This window comes from Chelmon rostratus, chromosome 4 (genome assembly GCF_017976325.1).
Source record: "Chelmon rostratus isolate fCheRos1 chromosome 4, fCheRos1.pri, whole genome shotgun sequence".
In the NCBI taxonomy this organism is placed as follows: Eukaryota; Metazoa; Chordata; class Actinopteri; order Chaetodontiformes; family Chaetodontidae; genus Chelmon; species Chelmon rostratus.
Window position 1 is genome coordinate 12,265,410 of NC_055661.1, and position 27,515 is coordinate 12,292,924.

Below are 27,515 nucleotides of genomic sequence, written 5' to 3' on the forward strand. Positions count from 1 at the left end.
ACTTTATCCACTGACCTCTCTCAATAGTGCTGCTTGTGTGTGTCTGTGTGTGTGTCTGTGTGTGTGTCTGTGTGTGTGTTTGTGTGTGTGTTTGTGCGTGCCTGTTTGTGAGACAGAGGAGGGCATCTCATCCTGCTCCAACACCAAATTGTTCCCTACCAAATACAGGCTGGAACAGTACAGCATGTTTTTCACATTACTTTTAGTGCAGTTCAGTATGAGTATGAGTTTTTTTTTTTTTTTTTTTTTTTAAATCATTTTGCATAGGCACCCAAAATTTCAAAGGGCACTGCACTTAGTACACATAGTACTGGTGTAGAGTATGTCCTAGAAATACCTTCAGGTGCACTGCATTAGCAGTTTCTTTAGCAGTGAATAAGCTATAACACTTTGTTCAAATATAACACAAGGAAGAGTGGCATTATTGCTGGAAAAGTGAGGTGTCAGATGCTGAGAGAGTGGCACAGCCTTGGTGCCGCGCGGAACGAGAGGATGAGGTGTTGTTTCAAGTTTGTTGACATGTAGAGGAGATTCAGTTTGTAACATGAAGAAAAGGTCTTTGTCATCTTGTTTTCCATAGTGCAAAATAGGCTTCTCTGAGCTCAGTGAAACTTCATTTTACTGCTGCAGCAGCCAATGACTCATCATCATTTAGTCATTATCGATTTCCTTATTCAATTATTTTCAGAAAAAAAAAAGAGAAAAAAGTACGTGATCATGATATTCCAGCACCCAAACTGATGTCTTTGAATTGCTTCTTTGGTCTGACTGTCTAAAACCTTAAGATTTCAGGAAGCTGATATCTAATGTGAAAGTTACTGCGTAGCACAAACTGTCTTGCGTGTTTTCAGTGGGATGATGAATGCTTTTTGCTGAAACCTGTCTGTTGAGTAAAGACTGGACCCTTCCATTAAGGCAGTCAGTGTTGCAGAGTGGATGTTTAAGCATCAGGATAACTCGCCAACCAAAGCCAAACTTGTGAAAAACGGGGAAAGTGCTCTGTAGAGCCAGTGTTTGGTTTGTCTATTCTGGGCTACTGTAAAAGCATGGTGTGTGTGGATTCTTTTAAAAACGGTCCTGCTCAGTCTAAGGTAACAAAAACATACTGATCAATATTACATTCCAGTAGTTCCGCCTAAGTTAAAAAGAGAAGTAAAGAAAGATGTTAATGAAAACCACTACTCCTAATAACAAGTCTCTAGTGTGTCAAGTGTTTTCTCCAACCTACTTGCTTGTCACCAATTTCACTGCAAGCAAAATGAGAAATTTAGCTTTTTTGCTTTCTGTCTGAACAATGTGTCTGCACTCCCAGCTCTGCTTATTGAAATGCAGAACCAGCCGGACCATTAAAATGCCACGGCAGCGATACAGAGACAGATGAATTTGCAATCTGCCAGGCGGGCCAGCTGTTGCCCCCCCCCCCACCCTCAGCCCTCCAGGGAAGCCTCTAGAAACTTCCTTGCCAGCAACCAAGGACAAAGGCCTCAGGGGGAGCTGGTTTTTAATTACAGGGCTCCCATCCTCTGAATATCGCACCAGTAGATTATCTGGCTGTGTCCCACTGAAATGAAGAGGAATGAGGAGTGTTTGGGGGAGCCAGGTGTGTCAGCAGAGAGGGGTGATGTCATCATAAGGACCGGCTGTGTGACTGTTATGACCAGAGGCCAGACTTTTGGTCTAACGTACTTTCAATATTAGCACCTTTTGGAATCCAAACACAAGTGGAGGAAGGCATTTTTTCAGTTTTCTTCATTAATGTGGCAATGAGAGTTTTTGAAGAAGAAAGATTGTTTTTATCTCAGACCTGTTTTGTTCCTCTGGCCTCAGAGCTGCAAACTCTGGTATCACCCTAATTCCCAAGGTGGAACTTCAAGTTTAATCTTATGTTTTTGATAGATGTCAGACAAAATAGGCACAGTTCAAATAAAGTTTCAAATTTTATTAACAGAGTAATTGTTTTGATCCTCTGGTTTATACAAGACATAGTTTATACCTTCGCAAACCATTTAAGGAAGCCAGAAGTGAAAATGACCTTTGAATTTCCAAGAGATAACGTTATATTTACCTCTGCAAGGGACGGTTGCTGAGCACACATTTTTCTCCTTAACAGTATCTGTCTTTGTAGACACACAGTTCCACTGATCAAAAAATGCAAACCTCACAGACGAATCCAGTCGTTTTATCCTAATAATCACATTTTCAGAAAGCACATTAGAGCCATGAAGTAGTATCGGACCTGTTTTGAATGAGGGTCAAATGTGCAAACATTTAGCATCTAATGTTCAGCCAACGTTAACAATTAATTGGCTGAGTAAAATACTGTTGTCATCGGAAAGTCATTGCAAATACAGTATCAGGAAAAAATTGAAAAAGAAGCAGTGGCATATGTTTTTACACATGACACATCTTCCCTCCATCCATTCTTCCTTCCTTCCTCCTTTTTGGTGTATTTGAGATTTTTGTGATTCAAATGCAGCCTGTTTGTCACTTTCACTACTGGCCTTCTTTTGAGGGGGCAGCAATTTATTCAAAAGATGGCGAAGGCTAGCTAATATTCTGGCTGTCAGTCATTCTGCTACCACTCTGGTCTTGCTCTCCCCTTGTGTCATCCTGCCTCCTGCTAGTCATTTCGCCATCCTTTCATATTTGTACTTTACATTCTCTACGACCCCATCTGTCCCTTTTCTCGCTGCCGTGGCCCCTTTTTTATGCGTACCCTATATTTTTCTCATGTGTTTTGTGTAATGTGTTAACGTGTTGGATGTCCATAAATAAGAAACGGTGGTGCTCCACATTGAGGCAGAAATTTTCTCCAAGCAGTTTAGAGACTTCATGTGGACTCCCGCCTGGAGTAGCTGCAGGGTGCAGCCCTGTAACAGACGTGCTCTGGCACACCATCCTGCTGGTTCATCAGAGCCTCTGTTCTCTAACATGACCCATAATGCACCACTCCCCACTCATGCTGAAGCCAGCCTCAGATGGCACAACTCTGGCTTTTGTTTCCTCATTCCTATCAGAGGATGGAAGGAATTTACCCAGTTGATCCACCACTCTGCCAGGGGGAGAAGAGGGAGAAAAGAAGCCTTATGACAGAATAGAACTAATAATTAGGTTTGCCAGTGTATGCAGATGAGTAACACGTAAACAGGACTGTAATGTTTCTCTCATTAACATTAGGCGTGTGTGTTACTGTAAAACCTGCCTTAGGGAGCAGTTAACCTACCGAAGAGAATTTGATTACTCTTTGGTTTAATGGAAAGCTTTAGTGACATGATGCTTATTACTGTTCAAGGCTTATTTTTAACCCTGATAATAGTAAGATCCAGGGAAGAAACACGGAATAAATGAATTTTAAAGGAATGAAAATCTAAAAGTATTGAATTTTTGCACCGAACGTTGTCTCTCTGTACCTGCAGTCCAGAAACCTGTGCTGGTTTAACACTGCTGTGTTTCCTCCTTCAGCATTGACTGTCCACACACCAACAGAGTGCTCCTATTGTTGAGAATATTATAGATAAAGAAATTCAGCTGGTGTCCAAATGAATGGATTTAGATGTATTTATTTGTTTGTTGTTGTCCAGAGATATACTGGACTTAATATATTGGTAATAACGACACAGTAAGCCATTCTGGGATGTCATTTTGGTGCAATCCTTTGCTACGTCTCACCATGCTCATTCCTCATTTTACGTAGCCTTACTTTTGCATTCTTATTGAGTTAAACATATTGTATTCCTTCTGTTGTTAGATAATATATGTTGGGACTATTTAAATGTTTCACAGAACACTGAAGGGATAGACATGATGGATAGAATCCTCTATCACAGTAGTTTTATATCACAATATTGATATGTATCCATTGAGGATTTGTTCATGGATAAAATAACAAGATAAATAGTCTGCTTTTGACTAATTCAGCAAATTAAATACCTTACATTTTATGGTCCTTCGTCACATTAATGAAGAAATAATAAAAATCCAAGTTGACCATAAAGCAGTCATGTGGATTGATTTGCAGCATTGTTCACAATGGTCCAGTACACCCAGAGATGTCAAAGGGACAGCTGCCGCAGTATAAACAGCATGGCAAAATCTCACAGTATATATTGCCATATCACCCCGAACTAGATCACAGTGAATTTTTTAAGACATATTTTGGAAGTGTCTTCGTATCCTAGTACAAAACAATGGCAGTCTGTTTTGTTAACAACCTACACCATCATATTCAGATGGACTTCTGTTTGTGCCAAAGCAAACGCTTTCCAGCTATGGACTGGCTGATCACTGTTTCCCTACAAGTAGCAGTTGCTGGTGTTGTTAGGTAAAACATCTAGGTTTTGTGACTAGCTGTGCTCCCTCTGTAATTATTCTGTACACACAGTTTCACTTCTTACCCAGCAATCTGTCTTCATGGTTGCCTCCAGCGGTTTAACGCTAGCAGCATCCTCTCTGATTGGCTGGTCTGTCACCTCAGGACTTAGTGGGCTCTGAGTGTTCAGCTGTCTGAACCCGGCGTATTTCTCTCCAGCCTCATCGGTTTAGCAAAGCGTGGCTGCCTCTCTGTCGAAGGGCTCACCAGCCAGCACCCGTGGGCCCCTTCCACACGCGGGAGTTACATAACACTGTCAGAAGAGAAGGGTAACTTGAGAGCTCACTGCTTTCACCAGAATGGTATAATAAGACGAAAGAAAGAACTGCTCCTAAAATTCTGCATTTACATTTCTTCATTTCAAGCATTTAACTAGCACTTTAATCCAGAGCCTGAAAAAATGAGAGCAAGTAGGTGTTTCATTATCTTGCTCAAGGACATTTTGACAGGATTCAGTGCTGTTGATGGACAGAGTGAGTCATGCTTCTGAAGCAAAATGTTGACATATTCACCTTGTGCTGTGAAGTACACCTACCATAAGTGTTGGCATATCTTTTCTGACCTTACTCCAATTTGTGCTTAACATGCCTTATGTTAAAAAATTACCCTGACCTTAAAGCATGCCGAAAACCCCCAAAAGTCAATTTATCTGTCCGTAGTGTGAGATGTCTGACAGATTGGGTCACTGACATCAGATTTACCACTTTTGCCAATTCAGTACAACAGCCCTGTCATAACATCTGTCTAGGAAGCCCATAATGCTCCATTTGTGGTGACATTTTTGGAAATGTGTGAATTCAGTCATGTGGTTATTATTGAGGTTATAGCTCATAGGTGTTGTACTGGATTACATGATATAGAGAGGTGTTTATCGTTTTTTTTTTTTGTGCCTCCTGATGACTATGACTATGACTCAATGCTCAAACATATAATTGAATGAACACAGCTTGAAAGTGTCATCAAAAAATGAACACTTTAAACTTAATGTCAGAACAGTTGGATTGTGTTGAGTTGCATTCATAAGTAAATCATTTCTTTGTTTGATGTTTATTTATGATAGAAAGTGATATGAGATTGTTACTGCACATGAGGTTTGTTTTGGTGCCTTGAAAAGTGCAAATGTCTGCTCTCTTTTCCCCTGCTTAGGGACAGACAGACTCCTGATACTGTACCACAGTATACTGTAGTATTAGATCCAGCACGATATTCTTTCACTGGAAAAACTCGACCTGTCTACCTGATACGGTGGACTCTCACAGCAGGACAGCATGACAGAATTTCACCAAGGTCACTAGCCACCAATGTCAGCTAGCCCCAGATGAGTGACCAGTGGCCCTTAAGGTCCCTGGTTTCATCTTTCCTCCCTATAGAGACAGAGGAAAGCTAACAGAGCCTAATAGCCAGCAAGGTAAACAATAAGTGGACAGAGGACTTAACCTGTCAGCTACAGGAGCACACTTGACATGGAACAACTCCAGTGTCAGCTGAGCTCTAAAAGCCTCTGGATAATTAGTTTTTATCATAAAATGACAGGTGTTTGCTCATATTGCCCTCAAGCTTAATATGAATTAAGAAACTTTTCCCTAGGCAGTGATTAACATTTCAAATATCCCCCATCAAGCATCTGCCCTTTTACTGCTTTCCTCTGCTCGTATGGCAGCAGAAGCAGTTTTGTGTCTGACATCAGAGCATGTTCTTTCTCGTAGCTGTAACAAGAACCAAAATTGTAACACAAATATTTACCTGGTGATCTGAGACTTGCTACCCATGCTAGTTTCATTTAAGTGCAACGTCAAGACCTTTTTATTTAGTTTAGCATCCTCATATAGTATGCAATATGTATTTATGTTGCCATCATTGTGTGCATATGTGTGTGCTGCAACCTAGAATTAATTCCATTATCAGTTAATCTGAGGGGTTTTTTTTGTCAATCTATTAGTCATGTACTATTTGAAATATCAGAAACTAGTAAAAATTGCCCTTTAGGATTTCCTGAACCCACGGTAACGTAATCAGATTGCTAATTGTGTCCCACCAACCCAAATATATTCAATTTACAATGTCATAAACATAAAAATAAAACATAAACATACACACATAAAAACACATAAAAATCACCAAATCCTCCCTTTTAAAAAAGCTTGAACCAGCCATTATTAGGTACTTTTTGTTGATGTCAGTGGCATCATCAAGGGGTGACCAGGGGGGCCCACATTCGTCACTGCATCACACTCTGACCCCTTGACCCCCATCTAGCCAACCCAATGAAAAATTTCCGGGGGCGCTACTTGATGAATGACTTAACAATTACTCAACTATCACAATTCTTGACGATTGATTTCCTGTCAGTTGGCCAGTGATTTAATTGTTTCAGCACTGCTTCTGTTGCTGAGTGCAGCCTTTTTATTACTTGCTTTCAGAGCTGTAAAGCAACTTTTTTTTTACACATAGCACTAGTGTTACAGAGGTTAAAAGTCTTGTATCACAGGCCACAAAATTGTAGCAGGAGTACAAAACAGGCATGTGACTGACAGAAGATGTTAATGTTGCATATAGAGCACCATCCAGACCTTAACAAGAAATGTTTTAAGACAAACATTTTCATTATTTGCCCATAGTGTTAAGTTGCAAGGACATAACACCTCTTACTATGCAAAACATCCATGTATTATTCTTTGATTGAGCAATACAAATCTGAGTATGTTTATATTATCATACACACAACAACATTTATGTTAAAGTTATATAATAGATCAAACTGTATAAATCTGATTTTCATTTGTTTATGATCACAATAAGTTATCCTTTTGTTAAGCAAACGTAAAGTGTCTGTCCTGATAGTATATTAAGCAAACGTGTTTGTGTACAAATACACCTGGTTTGACTGTATAGAGACAGAAGTGTTGCTGTGTGTGTGCAGAGGAAAGCCTCTTGACTCTGTGAGCCTGTGGCAGCTTTCACCAGTCAGGCCAGTATGGTTAAATGAAATGCTGTTGGATGTAGAGGGATGTGGAGGTGGAGTGCAGGTTTGGACACATCAGCAGTTTTTATTTTTAGCTGCGTGTGTTAAGTAGGTTACCTGTCGGTGAGGTCTGAGTAATGGAATGTCTGCCCAACAAGCCCCCAGGCTACAATTAGAGGAAGCCTCTCATTCCCCTCTTTGTACATACTATCTCTCTCCCCTCACTTTATCGCTCTCTTCCTCAGCTTCTGTCTCAATCTGTCTCTCTCTCTTTCTGTTATCTATCTTGATCCGTCTCTGCCTCTTTGTCTTCCCACCTTTCTCTTTGCTTCTCAGACTCCCTCTCTCCTTCTTTCCATCTCCTATTCTGTCTTCTTTTTCTGCCTTCAGTCAGTCAGTTTAAAAGCCTCCAGAGGATAAATCCAATGGGTACACACAATACTGAAGAATACACACATCAATACATGCACACATGCACACACACAGAACGCTGGATTCAGACTGATGGTGGACAGTGTTGATGTAATCCCCCTGCCTGTGCTAATGCTTTTTTAATCTCTTCATATTTATTATGTCATCTGCGAAATGCTGGAGGAGTCTGTGCCGATGTGTAACATCCCTGCTTATTTGTGCACAGGTGAAAGGGGAAGTGTATGTATGTGGGCCAACATTTAATATTTCCCTTAAATAGCTTCAGCACACAGATAATATTGTGCAAAAGTTTATTGTCTGTGTGTTTGAATGTACTTTGGTGCACTGACATTTGTGCTTTCATGCATTCATCAGTGTACAATTACATGCATGTATGTGCACCAGAGTATATGCCCTCATGAATATTTGTACATAGTTTTGCTTCACACAGGGTTTGTGGCGTAACACGCTCTATTGGCTGGCATTTTCACTCCTCTGAAGCTGCTTACTGAAATTTGCATGTACCGGTACTTGTTTTGCCAATCAAAAATAATCCAACAATCCATCCTGTTACCGGTTGTGTAAATCATCACAACCCACATCCACCATCCACTTCCATTCAACAACTAAAAGATCAACATGTAAACTAAGAGCATTACCTGCAGTCAAGAATAGCCTTGTCTTCTCTTCAGATATGATGCTTCCGCTCCTGCCATGGTCTTATCGCAGCCACAGATCCCCTGTCCTTCTCTTATCCCTGTCTGGAAATGGAACAAACAACAACAGCCTCCTGGTTCCCCCTGACTGTCTGTTCCATTGATTATCCTGTGGCAGCAGTGCAAAGATATTCAGGCTGAAGATTCTTTGGATGATGGCAATAGTGGCAATGATGTTGAGTACGCTGCTTTTAGCTGTGGTGCACACAATGTCCACACCCAGCTCTATCTTCAGAGGATGTTGAGCTTGTGGTGCCTTACGGTGTTGCACTCCTAAGACATGACAGTAAGGGGAAACATCTGGGTTTGCTGCATTAATCCTATAAAGCCTGCTAGCAAATCACTCAATATATCATTAGTTATATACATATACATATACATATACATATACATATACATATACATATACATATAGACAAGGTCTACTGACCTGATTAGGCTTTGACATCTTTGTACTGGGAGGAATCAGTGGGTCTGTCCTGACTATCCAAAGTAGTACATGCACATTTTCGGTGCAGGAATGAGACCTATAGAGCCTATTGAAGAGACCTGTGCTCACAGAATTAAGGTTTTAGGGTACTGAATAGGGACTATTCTGTTTGTTTTGTGTTTGTATAAACAGTGTGCAGCAGGGATGTTGAACTGGGGCATTGTGACGGAGAACTGATGCAGCTGATGAGGCTGCAGTTCCTCCTGAACACCTCAGCCTCCCTGCAGAGATCAAAGAGCTGCGAGCTTGAGCATACATGCAGCACATCCATACACCTCAGCCTCCATCCAAATCAGCAGCATATACAGTAACTCCTGTTCCAGCAAGCAGTTAGCAAGAAAAGGTACACACTAATCAGCTCAGGTCTGCAGTGAATTTAAGGAAGAGTTCACCATAAAACAAAATGAACAGGCAAATGAGACAGGGAAGCAGCTACAGCAACTGTAGCTTTCTTATTCCCTGAACAAACTTCCATTGTCAATTTGAGTTGTGCTCTACTGAACATAGTGCAAGTTGGATGTTGTAGTGCCACAATTCACTCTGTCTACCCTACAGAGTGTTGTCATGGTGACTGCAGAGATGACGATAAAATAATTCAATCATTTTACACAGTCCCGCAATAATGATGAATATATATTAATGAATATTAACTTAAACAAATGGAGTAAATACTACCCACACTGTTTCCAGATGGTATTGTTTTTGCTTAAAAAATGACTTAAAGAGGCTCTCTGAAGATCTCAGTCCTGGTTGATTTGGCAACACCTGTAGTTACTGGTAGTAACAGCAAATGTGGTTTAATTCTAGAGGTTGCATAATTCAGCAATGTGCAGCAAAACAAAACATTATTATATTAATAAAGTCAGGCAATAATTGGCCTTTTTCCATCATTCTGTGAGCAACCGTGATCTAATTTTATGCTGCACTCAGAAAAGTCTGCGAAAGGCAGGGCACAATGAAACAGAAAGGATTTTGTAACCTCACTGCGAAGTTGGAGGTGTGCAGCCTGTCGTCTGCAGCTCTTCATCTAACAGCGCGCTGTGGCTGCTCCTTCTTGTTCCATTACTCCCTGCCTGCAGTATTTCAAAACTGATCTGCTGTAAAAAAATACTGAAAACTTTTGAGGAGCGATTGCAGTAGCTGCAAAGTTCACAGACAAGCACATTGCATTTCCTGGGACTACTTCATAATAAAAGTCAACTCGTGTTTGGTAAGTTAAATTAATGTGAAGCATCAGCAGTGGGAATTATTCAATTCACATTACCAGTAACTTAATACAGGATTATTGAGGAAGTGTGCACTATAGATATTGCAATACCTTGATTAGTGGGCCATAGGCTCAATCAACTGTGTGTTGCCTCATTCGGTAATAGATAGTCACTTCAGAGAAATTGATTTAAATAAAAATATTCAAGATTGCACTTTAAATACTACTGTTTACTTTTTGGATATATCAGAATCATTGTGAAGAATGGCACATTGCATTAGACCTAGTAAACTACATGCACTATATGCACTTATCTCTGTGTGTACAGTATGTGCTTTTTTCCTCTCATCTTAGCAGGACTCCTGAACAAATTTTGGTGTCACAGATAAAACCAGCATTCTTTTAATTTCATAGCAGAAAGAGAGTATTGCCGCATGAAATATGCAAGGAATCACTGTCAGAGAAAGGGCTAGTCTTGTAAGCCTGCACACCGAGACCACAGGGCTTAAACGTTTTTGCATGCTTGCTTTCTGCATCGAAAATGAGAGGAGATGAGGCAAATATTTTGGAGGACACATGGAGGTGTAAGGAGAGGAGGAAAGGAAAGAAAATTAAGTAGAAAAGCGAATAAAAGATGAAAGTATGTAAGGAAAAGAGAAGGAGATAAAGAAAACGTTAGAATATGTGGTACAGTACCAGATGAAGCAGAAAAAGGGGAGAATATGGAAATACTGAATGAGAGGGGACAAGTGAGGAGGAATAAAAAAAAGATGGGAGTGAAGAATTCAAGGAGAGAAGGAAATATGCTGTGGAAAATTGAAGAGAAGAGGAAGAAAGGATTCAAGACAAGAAGGAAGGAGATTACGCAGAATAGAGGACGTCCTCTCCCCGTTTTTGTGGTGTTTTTTGAGTAATGAGGCTGTTAATTAGCAGAGGCATGCATGGTTTATTAAATCAAAGTGTTTACAACTTTTACTGTCATCTAGATTCTTGCTGGTCCTCGCTGATGTTGCCATGGTAATTACATTGTCATAAATGTGTTTGTGATTGATGGGCTAACTCATAAAATGTAATGCATTAATCATTGGTGTGTAATTATTTTAAAAGTAATGTTTTTACTTGCTAAGTAATTAATGAAAGTGTTCTTTGTGTGGCCGTCTGTACTCTCTGTTCTCTTGCAAGTAACAAAGAAACCACACCATATAAATGTTCAGCGCTCATCACATTACGTATCTGAAGGCTGTAAAAGTTGAAAAACACCCTCTATTTGTAAGAAAAGTTTCCACTGTTTCTCTCTTTGATTGCTGTTTGTGCTGACGAAAACAAACCTGTATGGCGGTGGAATCAGTTGTGTCAGTCTTTAATCTACCACTGTATCAGTCGAATGTGAGTAGGGCTGCAACTGACTAATATTTTCTTCATTAATCGATCAATCATTTGGTATCTTCAGGATACCATCGTCATGAAATAGTACAAAATGTACGTCACGGTTCACTGAAGTGGAGCAAGTCATCAGATTGCTTGTTTTGTCTGACTAACATTTAAAAATCCGACGATATTCAGTTTATAATCACACGAGACAAAGAAAGCAGGAAATATTTGCTTGAAAATTACCTGGTTACCTGATCTGATTAATTGATTATTAAAGTTGTGCCAATACATTTTCTGTTAATAAGCTAATTGGTTCAATGACAGATTGTTTTTGCCCTAATTTAAACCTGGTCAAGTCAACAACCTTTCAGCACAAGAAACAACATATCCAGATGTATCCTATGTTCAGTCATTTGAATTTAAATCTGATTAAACAAAGTTTAAAATGTATTTTAGCAATCTCATGTGTCCCATTTAGGAAATTTGTTTTGCTGTCAGGTTAAGACAACCATGAACACGTGAGAAAAAACATCTCACACAACGCTGCCTTCATTCCTGAAGAGCTGCACTTTTTTCTCCTTTTTGGGGGCCTCAGAAGGAACACAATGTAAAAAACTGTTTAATTTCCAACACATGATACACATGAACGACACACCACCTCCACACTACAAATCTCATTAAAGCATTTCACACAGTTGTGCCAGCAGCTTCTATCAAATCCTTTGGGGTGTGCGTGTGTGCGTGTGTGCGTGTGTTCGTGTGTTCGGGTGTGCGTGTGTGCATGTGTGCGTGTGCACATTCATACATTCATACAAAATAAACATAGTGTAGAATAGTGGTAACATGGTAAACAAGAAATTACATTCAGCTAATTGTTGCCTGAAATATCAAAGTACAGTAAAGATAAATTAAACGTAGTGCGTGCATATACATATATTGCAAGCCGTCATTTTGTCTTTGTTTGATTTTTAAGAAAAATGTGACATGAAGTGGGTGAATGTAAGTCAGCTGTTAACAGTCAATGTGTCATAAGCTGTTGGTTGTGGCTGTGTTTCTTTTATTTTACTACATTTTTCTCACCAAGTTCAATTTACTAGCAAAAGTATCCAAGAATAAACTATAACAAAACATAGAAGTTACACAAATTACCATCTAACATAGGTCACAAACACTGTAAGTAGCACATTATGTAATAAAAACATTGGCACAGGGCTCTCTGGGCGCCCAGGGTTCAAAGCACTGTACAATCCCTGGTGCACGTCTGGAACTTTGTTGAACATCATGTCTAATACTATCTAATGAAGGAATCAAGGACCTCCGGATCGAGACCTTTCCCCCATATGAACATTATACTCTGCAGTGTTTTCCACAAACATGCAGCATACTGCCTCTCCTCTCCGTTAGACACTCATAACTTATATTCCCTCCTTCCTTTCTCTCTACTGTCAGGAAACAAGGAGACGAACGAAGCAAGCGAGATGAAATTTCTCACACACACTCACTCTCGCACACAGTCCCACACATTTTCTCCCCGATACACACAAACACACATCAAGGCCAGTCAGGCTCAGGGTTGGTTTATCTGCAGCTTACAGTGAGTTGTTGGAGAATGCTGTGCTGCCAGTCTTCTCTCCGGTAGTGTTTGCAATGTGCGTGCGTAGAAAAGAGAGTGTGAGGCAGAAATAGCAGAATGCCTGCGTATGTACAGTATGTGTGTTTGTGAGTGAGACGCACATAGGAAAACAAGCAGGCGTGTTTGCTATGTGTGTGTATATGTGTGAAAACTGCATTGGCTGTGGATTAGACAGCACAGACTAAGAGACTGAGGCCTGGGGAGTGCTCTTGCTGGAGGAGAGGGACAAACACAGTGACATAGCAGTGTGTTGCTACTTTGTATCATAGCTGTGTTCTGAGCTGAGCACAATACACTGCCTTCTTTCTACTCTATATGAACATCTATAAACAGAGAAAAGATATGTAAGATGGGAAATGACATGAAAATGTCAAAAGCTGTCTGTGCTAGGCTGCAGTTTTCTTTGCTGTTCCTTTCATCTCATGAATCCATTTGGAAACTAGTGCATCAATCAGGAAAAACAGAATCTAAACTTGCACTACCTTCACAAATGAACAGGATATCAAGCACTGTCTGAAGTGTATAATCCATGTGTGTTGCAGGACTCGGCTCAGGAAGGTGTCATCACCCGGGACATCCATCGCACCTTCCCCGCGCACGACTATTTCAAGGACTCTGACGGAGATGGACAGGATTCACTGTACAAGATCTGCAAGGTGAGATGTGACTTTGATCAGCTCTGGATTATACAATGTTGCCTCACTTTCTTCATGGCATCATGGAACAGAAGGCGAATCTTGATACACACTCTATCATGCCGTGTTCGAACGTTATTTATTTATTTATTTACTCTTTGTGGTCTGGCAAGGCTCAGTAGGAATTAGCTTGGCATTTTAAGTTGGCTCTACAATATAGGATTGACAGTGCCCGCCTTTACTGAGACATCAACACGAACCCTTCCTACACATGACATACCGGACATACCCACCGCTCAGCGGACAGTCATTGATCTTTTCCTCCAGTTTTCTAAGTGGAAAAATGTGGAATCTGTTCTGTAGGTGGCAGATTTCTCTCAAATTACCACCCAAAAATGGTTGCTGAATATAAGCTTTTGGGCGAGAAACAGACCATTCAGGTGCAGAAGGCTTTTTTTTTTTTAACTCTCTAAGGTCTTGTTGAGATGGAACCTGAGTTTGCAGAGGACTGTAAACTACATCCAAAACAATGTCAGATTCAACCATTTTCATTTTCTATTAAAAGGCAGCATTTTTCATTGCTATTATTTACAGGCTGTCAGTTGCGGTGCTTGCCAAATATATTGGAAACAACGAGGCTAAGGGCGCAATATCAAAGTAGTCACACATCAGAATATTTTAGATTTGTGGCTATGAGTGAGTTAGGTTAGTGTTTCCAATAATTTGTTATGTAACTCCTGAATTTCAGTTTGACAACATAAAGATGTGATTAGATAGATAGAAGACACTTAACCGACCCCATGTTCATGCATCCTTACTAAAGATACACCATGTTAAAACCCTCAGAACAGTGGATAATATCAAATGCAACCATGGTATATTAAATATCATCTATATGAACTTACACATACATTGAGCAGTCTTTCCCGCTGACCTTTTGTGGGTCAGTCACAAGCCTGGTACCATAAAAAACATGCAGCAGTACCTCCTTCCCATTAAAATGAATGAGGAAAGTAAGTGCTGTATGGAGGGGGTCCCAGTGGACTCACATCCTGAGGTAATTATCTGTTAAGACACACGGTACATTTTATTCAGACAAAAGCCAAGGTCAGCACTACTGTACTGTATTAAAGCCAGTCTTAATCTCTGTCACTGTCCTCCTTGTAGCTTGACTGCAGCTGTGAACTCAACCAAGACGGTTTCTTATGCACAGCCGTCTTTGCATTGCCCTTCAGTATATCCAACAGCTTTGTCTCAAACAGAGTAACATTTTGAAGTAACAAAATAGTCATAAAGGGATACTCATGTTAACAGTTGAACAAGCATGGAAGTGATCTGCATATAAATGCTACAGAGTTCTTATAAATTACTTTTTCAGAATAGATTCCTCGATACTGTGCAACAACAAAATCTCAAAATCTCTAATCATTACCAATCATTAGTGGTAGTTCTTACACCTATTTAGTGTATTCAGTAACAGCAGTTAGAGTTAGAGTCTCATCAGTCAGATACTTTTCTTGAGTCAGTACTTCACTTAAAAAGTAAAAATAGTATTGCAGACAATTTCTTGAACATACAGTTAGGGATTTGTCAAATATATTGATACTGCAATACAGAATAAAGATACAATAAAGTCTAACTCCACAAATTCTATTATAACGTAGCATGATTTTGGCAGACAGCTCACCATGTTGTCATGTGACGTGAGAGCAACAGTTGGGGCAGTAATGTACTTCGAACCTGGTTTGCCATCCGCCACCAAAGAAGAGTGTCAACAAGAAAACATGGAGGAGAAATTGTTAAAAAGTACTGGTGAACAACAAGCAGTGCAAGAAGTGATCCTGAAAAGTTTCCGGGTTGAAATAAGGAAGGCCTGACCACCAACAGAGATTCTCCATATTCAAAACGAAGTTGCCTTCATCTACAAGCACAAAGTTGATATTATTAGAATATTTCAGTCATAAGACCTTCTTTCTATAAAGTCTACCTAAGTGAAACAGTAATTAGATCCAAAAAGCTTGCATTCAGTAATTATGCAATGAACATAAATCTGTGAGCACAAAGCACAATCAGATGAAAGGAGGGTATACACCAAACACGAATAAGGATTTCACAGAAATACACAGAAGTCACAGTCAATATCACAGAAGTGTTTTGTTTTTTCATTAAATTCCAAGGTAGTTTTAGAATGATGAAGTAGGACTTTTGTTCCTTATGTATTTTCCTGGCACTGCAGAAGTAGAGTATGGCCGGCCAGCGCTCTGGGAGAACCTGTCGGGAAGGGTTAGCATCCAGTCTGGACCCAACTAGGTCAGTGGCGAGCCAGCCTTCATTTGTATGCAAATCCATGTAGATTTGCTGCTGATAAGGTTGGTTGGATCTTGAGGCATGAGTGGGTTACAGGCACAGAGGATCCAGGACAAAGTTTATATTCATCTTCATATCCTACTCAGTACTAAGCCTGGAGTCTTTTATTTTCTAACTTTTACTCTTCGGGGAAGGTCACCTGAGCTCTGTGCTCTTTTTTTTGGTGATAATTTGCTTCATTCTTTTAACTCAGTCACTCTTCCAGCTAACCTGTGCAACATCAGATATTTACTGGTGGGATTCAAAACCTGTGACTCTCAGATTAAAGGATAAAGAGAATACCGTTTATGTTTCCATTGAAACAGAGCTGAAAGAAGATGGAGAAAAAAGCAAACATGATAACGCCTCATCAACCAAGCTAATGTTGTGTATCCCAGTGATCACTGAGTGTTTCCATGCACACATGATTAAGGATACTGGCTCATATCCTGGTGACCACCATCCTGATCTGATTTGTGTATATACGGTAGACAATGCCAACAGGGTTTGTTAGAATAAAAATTTGCCTTGTTCTGTTCTGAAGCTGACACCAGCCTTTAATCTATAGAAGCCAGAAGCTGTTTCTGCACAGATGAAGTAAGTAACCCTAACCCTAAGTCAGGCTACAAAGTGTTAAAAGTCAAAACGTCAGTGTTCTCACATGTCACTTTATCTTATTGAGCACTTCATAAAAAGAAAGTTTATGAATGGGATTCCTTCGTGGCTCAAGGGTTAAAGCTTCAACCACGAGCCGCCGTCCAGCTGGGGACCATCGCTGCATTTCATGCGCCAATTTCCCATTATCTTTTTACAGTGGTCAACCTAATACCTGCATACAATGCCTAAAAATAGCTTTTAAAAAGAAGGAAAGAATATGACCTTCTACTTTTATTATGTCAACCAAATTGCAAAAGCAATACATGAGATTACAGAACAGCTTCCAAATAACAAAAGCACACGCATTTTTTGCCCTACAATATTTTAACTGAGGTTTAAATTTTTTTGTTTCTACAAAACCTGAACTTGATTCATAATGCCCAGCTTTTCCAATAATATCACAATGATAATGTGGTCTTAGCTTTCTTATAGCATTGGCACAATATCTTTCTCAGCTCATTTCCATATCTTTTAGTCATGTATCATTAGGTGAAATGCTTCTCTGGAGTGTGGTGTTCAGAAATTCATTGTTTTTGCTCAAGGACACTTTAACAGCACAGATGATCATTGATAGTGCCATTGGCAGCTTCAGGATCAACGTGTGACCCATATATTTTCATCAGGATGCCCTGGCTGAATGAACCAAAACAGTCCTATTGCCTTTTGTAGTAATCATTCCTGACAGGGTTATCAGTGCAGTACTGTACATTTTCCCAGCCATGAAGAACCCACAAATACATTACTACTTTCACACAACGATAATTAAAACATTTGTACAATCTAAAAAGTTTTCTCCAAAATTGTACTCATATAGAAGGAAAAAAACAGTGCTTATTGATTTGAGAAACTAGGCATATAGATTGTAATAATCCACCCCTCTGAGCCTATTATCTGCTCAGGCTAACAAATTTAGATTTCACCCACCAGGACCTCCCCCATCCATCTGTCAGCATGCACTTCTCCCAGCCGAGTTGGGGACATGTGAATGCCACACTCCATCAAGCATGTCAGCTTGTAGATTACACTCCAGACAGCTCCACAAGACTTCTCCATTACCTCCACATCAAACCCCAAATTAGCTGAACAGATCAGCAGCGGAGCTCTGACTGTCCACACTCATTATTCAAGCATGGAGAGGGGGAGAGAATCTTTTAACCCAGTGTATGTTGGTTTGACTACTGCTGAAGTAAATGTAGCCATCAAAGCGTGAACATCCTGCCAAAATATCTGTGAGGAAGATATTGAACCACTACCAGCTTAATCATTTCAAGTGGCTCTGGATAAGGGCTGAATTAAACACGTAATATTTGAGGATGGCTAAAGTAGTGTGTTTCATTGAAGTCCTAACACTGTTGCACTCCACCAGGTGCACCACTGGCTCAATATTTGTGCAGGGGAATATGGTTATAGGATATCTGCATGCTGAGTTCTGGTGCTGCTGACCTGGCAAACATTTTAAGCTGCAGGACTGCTGTTTTTTCCCACCAGTTTATATGTAGAGATCAGGTGAGGTGGGTTATGTTTTGCCCTGTTTGGTGCCCACTTGGTATTAGAATTACACGCTGTTCAGTGTTAATAAGAGTTGAAGCTGTGTGCTGCGGTCTTCCACATTAAAAAAAAAGTGTAGGTGGAACGCTTTTAGACACTTTTGCCTCTGCCTGGATCCTTGCTTACGCTGCTAAAAGACCTATCTGTTTGCTCATTAGCGTGATTGGTGGGGTGTGTTAACTACCAACCGTTTTGAGACACCGTCTCTCCCAAACGCCCAAACGGTCATCTGAAGGTTAACACGATCTTCCAGGCCTCCTCTTCTCTTACTATTGCAGTGGTGAGAAGATTTGTCTTGTGTGATTTTAGTTTCTTTTAGTTTCAGTGGATTTGGACTCCCTACCCCAGGCCAAGCTTGGTTTGTTAACAGTAGCTAGTCTTGGTGGTGACTGATGCACATTTTGTATGTTTTATTGGTGCCGTGATAGTGAGTTCAGGCATCTGATTTTAAAGCAGCTGTGATTGATATTTTTATAATTAAAGAGCTTCAAATGACAGTGTGAAAACAATGTGAAAGGGGATGAACCGACAGAATGATTACTCAAATCTGTAGCTCCCCTCAGCTTTACAAACCTTTACAGCAAATTTCACCTCATTGTTTAGCTGTCCGGCCAGCAACTTTACTTTTTTGTTTCACTCTCGTAGTGGGGTTTCCAACAGCAGAGGGCCACTAAGGTGAAAAACCCTATACTGCTCCCCACCAAACAGACAAACACAGCTAGTGAAAAGCTGCTGAACACAGTAGGAGCCAAATAACCAGATATTTCCGTCTTGCTAGAGACGCAAAACTAGAATATTGGACAGGATTGACTTGGATTCACAATGAATGACAATATTGATCTGTAACTCTTGATCACCAACAAGTTGGCAGTAGCAACTTAAACGGTGATATGTCAGTGTTGTGTTCGCACCTTGTTTCTACTGCAGCCGTAACTCTATTAGAACATTATACTCTAAAAGTTGGAAACCTTGTGGCTATAAAGACACGATGCAGAAATTGTGCCAGTGTATGTACAATTAAGCAAAGTCTTCCAGATAGGTAGGTAAGATAGGTAATTTTCTGTATGTCAAATAATTTCTCATTGACTGAACAATAATATTCCTTAGTCACAGCTGCACTTTTCCGTCAATCTCAAAGTGTGCATAGAGTTTTGTTTTTTGTTATGTTTTTAACTCAGCATTTGCCAAATAGCTGCTTCGTAGAAAGGGAAAAGAGTGAGAGAAGAGAGATGGAGGTTGACAGGTTGACACTGACAAAGAGAAAACCAAAGGCACAGACAGAGAGACAGTTCCCTGGGAAATTCCTCTGAAAAAAGAAAAACGCCGGTACTGGAGAGAAACTGTCTCTTAGGAAATGTCCTCTGTCTGTGCTGATGGTCCAGATCAACAAGGCACTAAGCTTTTAAGATCAAAAGACGTTGAGATGAGTTGTTCTTGACTCTGAACAGGTAGCTGAAATTCCTGAGCATATTACAAATATTACTGTACCATGTGGTCACAATGAACACTTTTTTTTACTGCTCTGCTCACATTTTACATGTGGCTGAACTATGCAGCCCCTCAGTGTGAATGTTTGTGACAGTGTAAGATAACGAGTGACAGAAAAGTATTCGTAAAACATACCTTGCCGATTAATAACAGGTATAAAAAAAAATGAAAAGGTAATAATACATATGACTCCAGCTTTTAAGTCCCAAAGTCGGTGAGCTATCATTAAGTTTTTTTTAACATTACAGCATTCATTTGTACATCGTAAACAACCTTGATTCATGTCAGTGTCCTCTGATAACTTGCTGATAGAGTAACCATACTGAATTTGTCCTCTCTCTCTTTTTCTCTCTGGCAGGCCTACTCTGTCTATGATGAGGAAATTGGTTATTGCCAGGGTCAGTCGTTCCTCGCTGCTGTTCTCCTGCTGCACGTGAGTCAACTCTTCAACCATCCAACCACCGAGCCTGCCTTCTCATGGTTAAGACAGTGCACCACACAGATGAATAGATAGATACAATACATACACACATCGTCCAAGCTTGGGTTCCAGCCAAACAACACTTCATGTAATTTGATACAACACTGACTATGACCTCAAAAGTGTTGCTGGGTCAATTAATCTGTGACACAGCGTGAACAATTTTATTGTTATGTTGTCTTCTTTCTGTAAATGGACATACTACACATTCTCAGCAACATCACTCGTAAAGCCTAAAAATAAAACTATTACATTTACCTCCTTTACATTTCTGGAAAAAGCCCCATGCTTTCAAAATAAAAGCTCTGTGCCTGGTTGCATAAAACCATTTAGGCTAAGGTTGCTCTTAAATATTCATCTCAGGATGCCTTAAAAAATTGAATTGTATATAATCACCATAAGGATAAATAATGTAATCCCACCCCTTTTGAATGTTGTTGGATCGCTTAGTGTTTTGCCCATAGCTAGAGGGTCTTAAGTAACCATTTTCCTTCAAATCATGTGTGGAACGTGAGACAGTGGCTGAGTTTATGTTGACCAAAGAGAAGGAGGGGGAGATAAGAAGACACATTTTTGGGAACAGGAAGAACCCTCTGGACACTATGAGTGATGCGTAACTGGTAGAGAGTATAGATTTGATGTCGCTAACTAGCCAAACATGAACAAAGCTCTGTCTCATATATTAACGTAGTGTTAGTGTGTTGTTTCATTGAAGCTCACCAGTTTTTGTCAACTCCTGTTGATGTTTGGCTTTCTCCTATCTTTCAGCTCCGGTGCATTTCACAGCAAGATTTCTCATATTGACTTTCTCATTTACTTCTTACCCAGTTCTGCTTGTTTGAGTTTGTTATGGCTGGGTTAAATTTACTTTTGATTATGTGCTTGCCCTTTCCATATTCCTGTCGCTTTTCCTCATTCATGTACCTTGGTGCTAATACAGACTGTGTTTGAGGACAGCAGCCTGACAATTTTAAAGGAAGGTTAACAGTTAAACAAAGAAAATATGTCAACATTGTGCAATGCACCTGCACCTCACTGCATCTACAGAAATTAAGTCTGTTAGCTTGTGCTAACTGTAATATCGAGACGATGTAAGAGACTAAATAGAAGCTGAGAGAGAGAGAGAGAGAGAGAGAGACATAAAGAACGACTGGCTGAAAGGAAAGTTGCTGACCAGTGGAATGAAAACATTCTACAGCAGAATTATGTGGATGAATAGCAGGAGTGAGAGAGTGTGAAACAAGGTAAAGCTGAAAGCAGGAGGAGACAGGACCATAGCAGACAATGAGGAGTGGGAAAGAGGTGGACAAGACACTTATTCACTCTCACATTTATTTTCAAGGACATTGGCAGACACACAACTCTTAAAGAACCCCTGCTCGTTATCTCCCACCTCATACTTTTTTTTTTTTTCTGTTGTTCAGTGTTTCTTTTCTGTTCAAAGTGTGTTGCAACTTGTCTGCGTAAAACACACCTGAAAATTTATTTGGGGAAGGTGTTGAAAGACAGATGGAGGAGAGGCAGAGGAGTAAGATGGAGGCGGGAGTCCCAAAAGGAGGAGGTAGAGCGGTGGAAGTTTGGTTGAGGTCCAAATGACAAGGGCAGCAGAGGTTAGAGAGGAGGAAGAGTAGAGAAGAGAAGAGAGTTCAGGAGGAGGTGGGCTGAGGAGAGATTGTTGGAGGGTCATGGAGGAGAGATATGGACGGGTTTAGTGACGACAAATGATGAGGTGCAGAAGAGGGGAGACAGGAGTAAAAGAGAGCAGACAGTGGAGGAAAACAGGGGAAAGTTATAGAGGAATTAAGGTGGCGAGGAGGAAGAGGAGAGATAAAGGGGACAGCAGCAGTAAAAGAAAGAGAGGTTATACAGGAGTAGGAGGCAGACGGGTTATAGAGGAGGAGGAGGAAGAAGGGAGAGGTTATGGGGGAGATGTCAGGAATATTAATAGGGGTTCAGGTTTACCTGCAGGAGCCCATTCAGCCCCAAACACATACTGTCACTCTGATTAAATATCACCTCTCCATCTGCGTGTGCGTGTGTGTGTGTGTGCGCGTGTGTGCGCGCGTGTGTGTGTGTGTGTGCGTGTGCGTGTGTGGAGAAATAAACCCACACAGACACGCATAGTTTTAAGCTTTCTCTCGTGCCTCTTATCTCCATTTATCCAAGTATCACACACTCACTGACTGAAGCACACAGAGGCAGTGAAGCACTCACATAAAAACATGTTTTTGCGCACACTTGAACTTGCATGTGCAAACACCTTGAAGTTTGTCCCTTTATGTCATGCACACCTCCAGCTTCTTCTTTTTGTGTTCTTTGGCCTTTATTTAGAGTCAGTCAAATAATGCCAGAAAATAATACGTGTCATTTGATCGTCCTGAAGGAGCAGATGGATGGGGCTTACCAAAACCTTGTAAATATAATTTAGCCCTGGTCTGGTAGCAAAACAGTGTCTCACTGCAGCTGAAATGCAGATAGAGATAAAAAAATGAATCTGTTTCTTGTCTTGAAGACTGCGTGACCGCCAAATGTGGTTTGGGGAGCCAAACAAAATGTCCTTTGTGGTTTCCTTTGTGGCAACAGACCTACAGTTTGGACAGCCAGCTGTTCAGAGTTTTAGCTGTCGTTTATGGTTATCCATGTGCTTTCAGATGCCTGAGGAACAGGCCTTCTGTGTGTTGGTGAAAATCATGTATGAGTACGGCCTCAGAGCTCTCTACAAAAACAACTTTGAGGATCTTCACTGCAAGTTCTACCAGCTGGAGAGGCTGATGCAGGTTAGTGATGCAATGTTTTATAATATTTGAAATGTAGTGGAATATTACAATGCAATGGAAAGCAACATAATGCTTAGAGGACGACCCTGACAGGATGGATGGAGAGACAGGTGGATGTAATTAAGTTGTGAAGTGGCTGCTGGTGATGTTGTTCCCTGTTCCCATTTCAGTTTTAGAAACATTGGACTCTCCTGGATAATGTAACAATCCTACAGGTTCATTTTGTGGCCACCAGTTTTAATCATTTGAACTTCATTTTTGAGAAATCATGCTTTGTTCGTCATTTTGACATGCGGATGGCCATAAATACTGCAATATCCATGATCTTCGGCCGCTGTTACCAATTAGAAGAAGCCACTCAGGGGTATGAATTCAAAATGCTTTCTAGGTGCAGTTGATAAACATCAGGCCATATTTGCTGACTTGATCCAAAAATCACCCAGAATTGATTTAAGCTGCAGATTGTGTTTTTCTCAACAGCATGATCTTTAGCGTTCTCTCAGAATTTGAAACTCTGTGATCAGATGGTTCTTACTGAAATGCACTTTGAGGGCTCATAAGTAGTAACATCTACCTTGAAGTTTTTACCTTCACAGGCTTGAAGCTTCAACTTTTTTTTTTTTTTTTGAAGGACTGATCAGTTAACTGGGACAGTTCACTTCAATCCGAGTCATAGAAGTGCGTCAACTGTGGCTTACAAACATTGACTGTGGGAAACATTTATGGGAATTTTCCTTCCAGAGCCTAAGGCTCTCGAAATTGCTCCCTCTATATGGCTTCAGCTCCAAGTCTAGAGATTCCAGCTCTTTTAGTTACCATTTGACTGAGCTCATCAGTAAGAGTAGCTTTCGGCTCCCAAACGGGTCTTCATTTAGTACCACTTCTGGCTTTTTTAATTTAACCAAGATAAGTAATGTTTTGACCTATGATTGGTATGTGCACTCATATATCACTTTTTAGATATAATCATACTAAACTTTATGATTTTGTGAATTTTACATTATTTCTGAAATAAAGACCTTAAATAATGTCAAAACGTCAAAAACTATTACACATGTGTATTGAACAATGTATTTATAGTGAACCATGTTTTGTATGTTGGCGACTGGACCAATATACAGTAGCCACCGACTATACTTGGCTCTTAGTGTTATTACCAAAGTGAGACATTTCTGGATGATATATATCAAATACATTATAGGATCATGATATTATTCTGTCTTGTATTGATTTACACAAAAATGACAGAAATCGCTCCCATCTTTCACTTAAAGGAACTGGCTCATAGTGCCGACTTATTCGCAGCGGATACATGACTATACGAGTCATTCCAGCTCATTCATTGATTTCGGACACCTCTGGTCATAGTTGAAGAAAATGATAATTCTCACCTCACTAAGCGGCAGAAATTCAAAGGATTTGGCCTCGGGGGCACTACAATTACAGCTTAAAATTAAAAAAAGGTAAATCAGTCGTTTTTTGTTTAAATGCCATGAAATTCACTTCACATATCTGACTGTCCTTGTTGTACAGACTAGTCTCGAGGACCACTAATTTACACTAGACTTGATTTTCCAACATTTTGACTTTCTTGAGAATAAATGGCCCTTCGGATGTTTCGTTTAGTTAATGAGTGAATGCATGGTTTGGACAGTTTATCATACTGGGCGCCACTAAAAAGAAAAGACCAGCCGACAGTCAAACAGCCCGCTATACAATGTATTGCATTTTCCATAAAAGCAAGAAAAGTTTGATAATACTCTAATATGTAGAGCATGTTACCAATGATTGCATCATCCGCTGGGGGACGGCGTGTTTGTTGTTACCTTGTTGACTCATTTTCGCTCACAAAATGTAATAGAATATAATAAGAAATTATTCTAAGTCTGTGTGAGACTTGCCTTCTCTGTAGGCTAAACAGCATTCTTCCTGTCTGTTCAGGCTGATGATCCCGGTGCTTTTAAAGTCCCATCCCACTCAGGTATTAAAGCCGAAATCCACTCGCTGAGTAGAGTTTAATTTGGCCCTGAAATCCATCCTGGCCCTGCAGGCAGTCGTCTCTCGGCATCAAGATCAACTCAGTTAGGATCGACCAAATGCGCTCAACCTAAGGACGTTAGCATTGACTGCTAATTATTAGTGCACAGGTGGGAGCTCACTATCTGATCCAGCCAGGTGTCATGTGGCATGGTAAGTGTCAGCTGCCAGAGTGGATCGCTGTCTGGCTAATTGAATCCTTTATTCACTGTACATGTAAGAACACTAAGACACACATGCACATGTTTCCACTTAAAAGCTACCACTGTCCTCCACGTGTGCTCAATGTTATTGTACCAAAACAGAAGTATATAAAGACAGATAAACTAGAGCGTGAGGAGAGTGAGGAAAGAGAATGATAAGTGGGGAAAAAGAACAAATGTTGGAAACCTCTTCAATTGATGAAGTACAGAAAATAATATAACACTGGCAATTCTGAATTCTGGGGCTCATACACTTTGTATGAATGAAATTGCTATACAAACGTATAATCACTCATCTCATGACAGATTTATAAATGTAGTTTAAAAGCTTTGTATGATATAGTAAATTTTCCTTTTCATGCGTTTACTGCAAGTTTAGCAGCGTGTGTGATGTATGAATAATGTCTCTGACTGTTTGGCAGCTGGGACGTGGCACTGAAATATATTATGTGTGTTTTTTAACTTTTCTTTGTTCTTTGGTCCCTCTTGAAAGAGATTATCATCTCAGTGAGATGGCGTGATTTAATAAAGTATGAGTGAAAATTAAATTATGTAAAATTGAAATGACAAGCAGGGCCATATCTTTATATGCTTTTAAGTGCTGTTTTATCTCATAAGTTTCTCCTCCTCTTCCATCTGCTCCTACAGGAGCAGCTTCCAGACCTGTGGTCCCACTTCCAGGAGCTGAACCTGGAGGCACACATGTACGCCTCCCAGTGGTTCCTCACCCTCTTTACTGCCAAGTTCCCCCTGTGCATGGTTTTCCACATCACTGACCTGCTTCTCTGTGAGGTACAACCGCACTGTTGTATTCTGGGAGTACAGAGAGTGATTTGCTCAACAGTGTCCAGAGTCCAATGAGGGGAGGGTCATCCTCCTAGAAAGATCAGAGGAGTAGTAAGGAGGTAGAAAGGAGGTCATGGAGGAAAGTAGTAGTGGCAGAGGTTACTAGGAAGTAAGGAGGGCAGGAATTAAGGTTAAGAGGAAGGAGACATGACAGGAAAAGGGGAAGGAGAAGGATGGATAGAGGAGTTAGTTCAAGTGTGCTGTTCTTTACTGACCAGCAGTCAGTGGCCACAAGTAGAGGGTAAAGCTATACCAGCATCTGTACTGATCAATCTGCATTCTGCTCTGTGGTTTGATCTAAGAGCTTCCCAACATAATCAGTGGGGATGCACTGATCAGGCTTTTAAGGGTTGATACGATCACTGATTTAATATCATTTGTCCTGATACCAATCACTGCTTGCTTCTTGTTCTAAAACATTTTTACAGAAAGCTTCTCTTTAGTGGGACCTTCTCCCAAAGCCAGGAGTTTACCTCATGTCCATCCCTCATGCTATTATTATCATGCTGTGACAGTCTGTACGATTATTCATTTTGTCAAATTCTGCGATACTCTGCATCCATTACATTAACTGTTATTAACTTGACAGAAATCTGCACAAGCTCATCTGAGATCAGAGATCACAGAGGATGAATGATAAAAAAGTGAACATTAAAATTGTATGTTTTCCTTCAAAGCTTGTTATTACAAAGCCATGCGGCTTGATGCAGCTTCTTAAAATAACATTCTGACATGCTGGCATTCATGGTGAGGATACAAAACTTAAAAAACATAAAAAAAGAAATCCTACAATCCTCTGAAGAGCTGAATTTCTTTTGTAAATCATAGCATGCTAAGGCAGACTCATGTTGCTTATCACACAATGGTCAACAACACTTTGAGTCTTTGTGGAGTTCATGTAAGTAATAATAACAACTACAATCGTATAGTGCCTTTTTTACAATGCTGCATAATGATTTACAGTAAAAACAAAATGATGGATAAATTCAATATAGCACCAAATACAAATCCAGAGAGTAAAACAGAGGCGAATAGGCAAGAATAAAAGTACTAAAAGCAAGTAGAACAATATATGAACAAAAAGATGCTGATAAAATATGCTTTATAAAAATGAGTCTTGCAGGGGTCCTGGAGAGGGCATCCCCTAAGGGCTCAGTAGTTCATGATCTGGATAACAATGAAGGAACATTGAGGGGTTTCTGAACCCTAACATAAGGTAGTTTTTGTTTGATGCTTTTATCTGATCTGTGGCTGTATGATTTGTGGACTCGGGTGAAGAGAGAAACAGAGCTCTCAGCTGAACACCACCTGCTGGTGAGTCGGATCAGGTGGCAGCTG

At 40.2% G+C, this 27,515-nt stretch overlaps 1 protein-coding gene across 2 annotated transcripts in view; it reads left to right on the forward strand.

The window, feature by feature from the left end:
• The window catches only part of rabgap1l (RAB GTPase activating protein 1-like), a 119,907-nt gene that overhangs the window by 59,539 nt on the left and 32,853 nt on the right, over positions 1-27,515 (forward strand). For both annotated transcript variants that reach the window (XR_006006798.1, XM_041935475.1), the window contains exons 14-17: positions 13,702-13,815; positions 20,192-20,266; positions 22,966-23,091; positions 25,980-26,123. Coding sequence is in view for 1 of the 2 variants with exons in the window: in XM_041935475.1 (XP_041791409.1) it covers positions 13,702-13,815; positions 20,192-20,266; positions 22,966-23,091; positions 25,980-26,123 (459 nt within the window). In the remaining variant the exon portion in view is untranslated. The remainder of the gene's footprint in view (positions 1-13,701; positions 13,816-20,191; positions 20,267-22,965; positions 23,092-25,979; positions 26,124-27,515) is intronic.